This window comes from Physeter macrocephalus, chromosome 14 (genome assembly GCF_002837175.3).
Source record: "Physeter macrocephalus isolate SW-GA chromosome 14, ASM283717v5, whole genome shotgun sequence".
Taxonomy (NCBI): Eukaryota; Metazoa; Chordata; class Mammalia; order Artiodactyla; family Physeteridae; genus Physeter; species Physeter macrocephalus.
In genome coordinates, this window is record NC_041227.1 from 27686479 (window position 1) to 27690608 (window position 4130).

Below are 4130 nucleotides of genomic sequence, written 5' to 3' on the forward strand. Positions count from 1 at the left end.
CCTAGGCAGCTGTCAGAAGTCGGCATCGGGGGCCTGGCTCACCTTCTGTTCCTCCTCCAAGCGAAGCCGCTCCTCCTCCTTTTTCCACTCTGCCTCACGCTGCGACTCAAGGCGTTTCCTCTCCTCACGCTCAGCCTCCTCTGCCTGGAGAAAGGCCTTCAAGGGGGGCACATCTCCACCCCCAGCTAGAGTTGCCCACCTCCCAAACAGGCCAGGCCAGGCCTGGCCACAGACCAAGGTTGCAGGAGACAGAGACAGGCAAGCATCAACTATCAGCCCAGCATGCAAAGAGCCTCGAGGGGAGGGTCTGCCATTTAGAAGACCCTTTCCCACTTCTCAGAGCTGCACCCCATCCCTCCTGCTTGCCTCACGCTGGGCTTTTCGTGCTTGTTTCTCCTCCAGCTTCCGTAGTTTCTTAGCTCCAATTTTCCCTAACAGGTGAGTTTCCACGGGCTTCTCGATGTCTTCTTCCTCTTGGGCTGAGTATGGTCAGAGAAAGACACTTCAGGTCCTGGCCATGGAGGACTGATGATGATGGATCCACCCTACCCCTTGTCCCTCTCCTTATGGGGGGGATCTCCTTCCACTCACTTGCAAATACCACTAGACCAGCTCTGCCCTCTACAGGACTCTGCCACGCAGAAATTCATCTGGGGGGTGTGTGTGTTAGGTGTGGGGGAGTGGTGAGGGAACCATGGGGCAAGAAAACAGATGATAACTTTAGATCTGCATAGCCATAAAGAAAGTACTCTAACCCAAGGGTTAAGCCCTCAGGAAATGAGTGTGCCCACACAAGGAGAGTGCTGGAATAGAAGGAGTGGACTGAAGAACTCTCTAGGTCAATCTAAAGACTCCTGCCCTTGGACTTTCCTGGTGGTGCAGTGGTTAAGAATCCGTCTGCCAATGCAAGGAACGCAGGTTCGATCCCTGGTCTGGGAAGATCCCACATGTCCAGAGCAACTAAGCCCGTGTGCCACAACTACTGAGCCTGCGCTCTAGAGCCCGTGAGCCACAACTACTGAGCCCACGTGCCACCACTACTGAAGCCCACGCGCCTAGAGCCCTTGTTCTGCAACAAAAGAAGCCACCGCAATGAGCCCGAGCACCGCAACGAAGAGTAGCCCCCGCTCACCGCAACTACAGAAAGCCTGCATGCAGCAACGAAGACCCAATGCAGACAAAAATAAATAAATAAATAAATAAAGACTCCTGCTCTCCTGTTTGGACACTGAGAGCCAAAATGAAGGAAGAGGGCGTTGGCTCAATGGGATAGGGATCAGGGTCCAGAGCCGCTAGTCTCCAGGAGCAAAGGCTGGGTCCTAAGTCTCCCCTAACTACATCCTATGGCTCCCAGATATCCCTCCCACACTATGGCTTCACACCCCACTCTTCTGCCCAGCTCTGGGGGTCCCCTCACCCTCTAACCCAGGCCCTTTCTCCACCAGGCTGGGCCCCTCTCACCTGGGATGACAGCCTCCCCCTCATTCTCAACTACTTCTGCCCAGGCCACCCGCTGGGCTCGACGCTGGGCCTGCAGGCGGCTGCCCAGGTCCCTGCGGCGCCGGGGCCTGCCCCCAGTTCTCTGCTCCTCGGGCTCCAGGGGCTGAGGCTGAGCCACTCGGCCTGCTACTACTGCCTCCTCCTCATTGTGCAAAGGCTCTTGGACAGCTGTAGGGAAGAGAAGAACCATGATTCTGTCCGGCAGCCCAAACCACCTCATGGCAGGGGGAACAGCATCCTGGAAGCCTCACCCTCCTCTGCTCAACTTCCTCCAGGCTCCCGCTGCCCATAGCACAAAGTCCCAATTTCTCAGTCTGACTATGGAGGCCTTCATAACCTAAACCCAGACCTTGGTCCTGTGCAGCAAGATCACCCCATCCCTCCCACCTGCGCTGATATCCTTCTTTCCTCTCAAGGCCCCACTTTTCCAGTTGACCTGTCAGGAAACTACCACCCTGCAAGACGGAGCTGAAGCTCTACCTCCTCTAGGAAGCCCACCTTGACCTCTCCAGACCTCATCTGAATGCCCAAGGCAGGACTGCATTTATCTGTTGCCTAACACCAACTGCCATGGTTTTATCTGGCACCCCAATCAGAGAGCACACCCGAGGGCTGAGTCTCTCCTCTCAGGAAGACTTGTTGGCTATTTGCCTTACCTCATTTTCTCTGTGCCCCACTCCACCCCCACAGATGCTCTGAAGTAGCTTGTGGGTCCAAGGAGGGGGAGAGACATATACACAAACCCATATGCTGATAAGAAATGATGGGGAGGGGGGCAGGATGGAGGATGACAGGTGTATCTGTTCTGTGCCCTGGAGGATGACATGGCCTTCCGGGCGGGGGTGCAAAACAAGGAGGAAGGTGCATGGCCACACGGGTATTCTCCTTGAGGGTGAAGAAAAGAGCTTCCTGGAGCCACCTCATGCTCTGTTCAGCTCGTGGGTAGGTAGAAAACTTAGGTTCCCCCTTCTCGTCAGCTGCTCTGGAGCCAGCCTGGGAGGGATGGGAACCCCTGTGGATCCCCCAACGGGCGCAGAGAAGGGCTGCCCGGATGAGGGATGTGAGTGCCCGCCAGGGCCTGGCCCTTCTGCAGTGCCGAGGGGCGTGGGGAGAGATGAGGCGAGGCTCTCTTTTGGGGCCAGGAAAAAGGCGTAGGTACCCTGCTACTCTGTCCCCGAGCCGCAATCCTGCCCTGCGGTTCCCCGCGGGTCCCGCTTCGCGCACTTATGCGCATGCGCGCAGCCTGCCTGCCGCGGAAGGCGCGGCTATCTCTTCAGCCCAGCCAGGCAAGCCGGCGCATGCGCAGGAGTCGCGGCTCGACGGCCTAGAGAGGCTCCGGAGTCAGAGAACGTCGGCCCCACCGGCCATGGCGTGGCGACATCTCCTACCTGCTACCACCCGGCTCCGGCTGCGAGTCAGGAAGAGGATAAGGCCGACAAGCAGAGCCGCCGCCACCAAGTACACCACCGGGGCCACCATGACAACGACTTCCAGGCGGAACCAGCCAGCGAGTCCACCCTGAGGCCCGGGATCTCCCACGCCCCGCCTAAAGCCCATGTGGCCCCTCCCGTTTCCCATTCTAGGCTCCGCCCACCACTCGGCCCCGCCCAGGCCGCACACTAAATTTAGAGGCCCTAATTTTTTTCTTAATCTGCTGTACAGCAATGAATGAATGAATGAATTAGCTGTATAGCAAAGTGATTCTGCTATACATATATATCTTTTTTTTTGGCCTTGCTGCGCAACTTGCAGGATCTTAGTTCCCCAGCCAGGGATTGAACCTATGCCCTTGGCAGTAAAAGTGCAGAGTCCTAACAACTGGGCTGCCAGGGAATTTCCTACATTTTTTTTTAATATTCTTTTCCATTATGGTTTATCATAGGATACTGAATATAGTTCTCTGTGTTATAGGAACACAGAAAGTAGGAGCTTGTTTATCTATTCCATATATATCAATAATAGCTTACATCTGCTAACCCTAACCTCCCACTCCATCCCTCCCCCAACCCCTCCCCCTTGACAACCACAAGTCTGTTCTATATGTCTGTGAGTCTGTTTCTGTTTCATAGATAGGCTCATTTGTCATATATTAGATTCCACATATAAGAGATATATGGTATTTGGCTCTCTTTCTGACTTACTTCACTTAGTATGATAATCTCTAGTTGCATCCGTGTTGCTGCAAATGAGAGGCCCTAATTTTTAACTTTAAAATGAATTCTGGGGGAGTAAAAAAAGTTAAGTGGAAATTATTGCAAATGGTTATGTGCAGCGTGACATTTATGTATGTTTTAAAAGCACTAAACAATACCACAGTGTTTATGGAAGCATACATATGCAGAAAAAGTAAAAAAGATGCTTGGGAATGATACATACCAACTTCAGAATAGCAGTTACCTTTGGGGAGGGAAGAAGTTGGATGGCATTAACAGCAGAGCTTTGCCTATATCTGTGACATCTGATCTCATTAAAAGTGGAGACCGGGCTTCCCTGGTGGCGCAGTGGTTGAGAGTCTGCCTGCCGATGTAAGGGACACGGGTTCGTGCCCTGGTCCGGGAAGATCCCACATGCCGCGGAACAGCTGGGCCCGTGGGCCATGGCCGCTGAGCCTGCGCGTCTGGAGCCTGTGC

General features: G+C 54.3%; 1 protein-coding gene across 1 annotated transcript; it reads right to left on the minus strand.

Annotated features, from left to right (window-relative positions):
* Positions 1-12: 12 nt before the first annotated feature.
* Positions 13-3064, minus strand: DDRGK1 (DDRGK domain containing 1). Its single transcript, XM_028497997.2, has 4 exons — positions 2889-3064; positions 1462-1668; positions 367-479; positions 13-144 (listed from the first exon to the last, which is right to left on the minus strand). The coding sequence occupies exons 1-4, from the start codon at positions 3055-3057 to the stop codon at positions 13-15; spliced, it is 621 nt and encodes a 206-aa protein (XP_028353798.1). The 5' UTR covers positions 3058-3064.
* Between the last annotated feature and the right edge of the window lie 1066 nt (positions 3065-4130).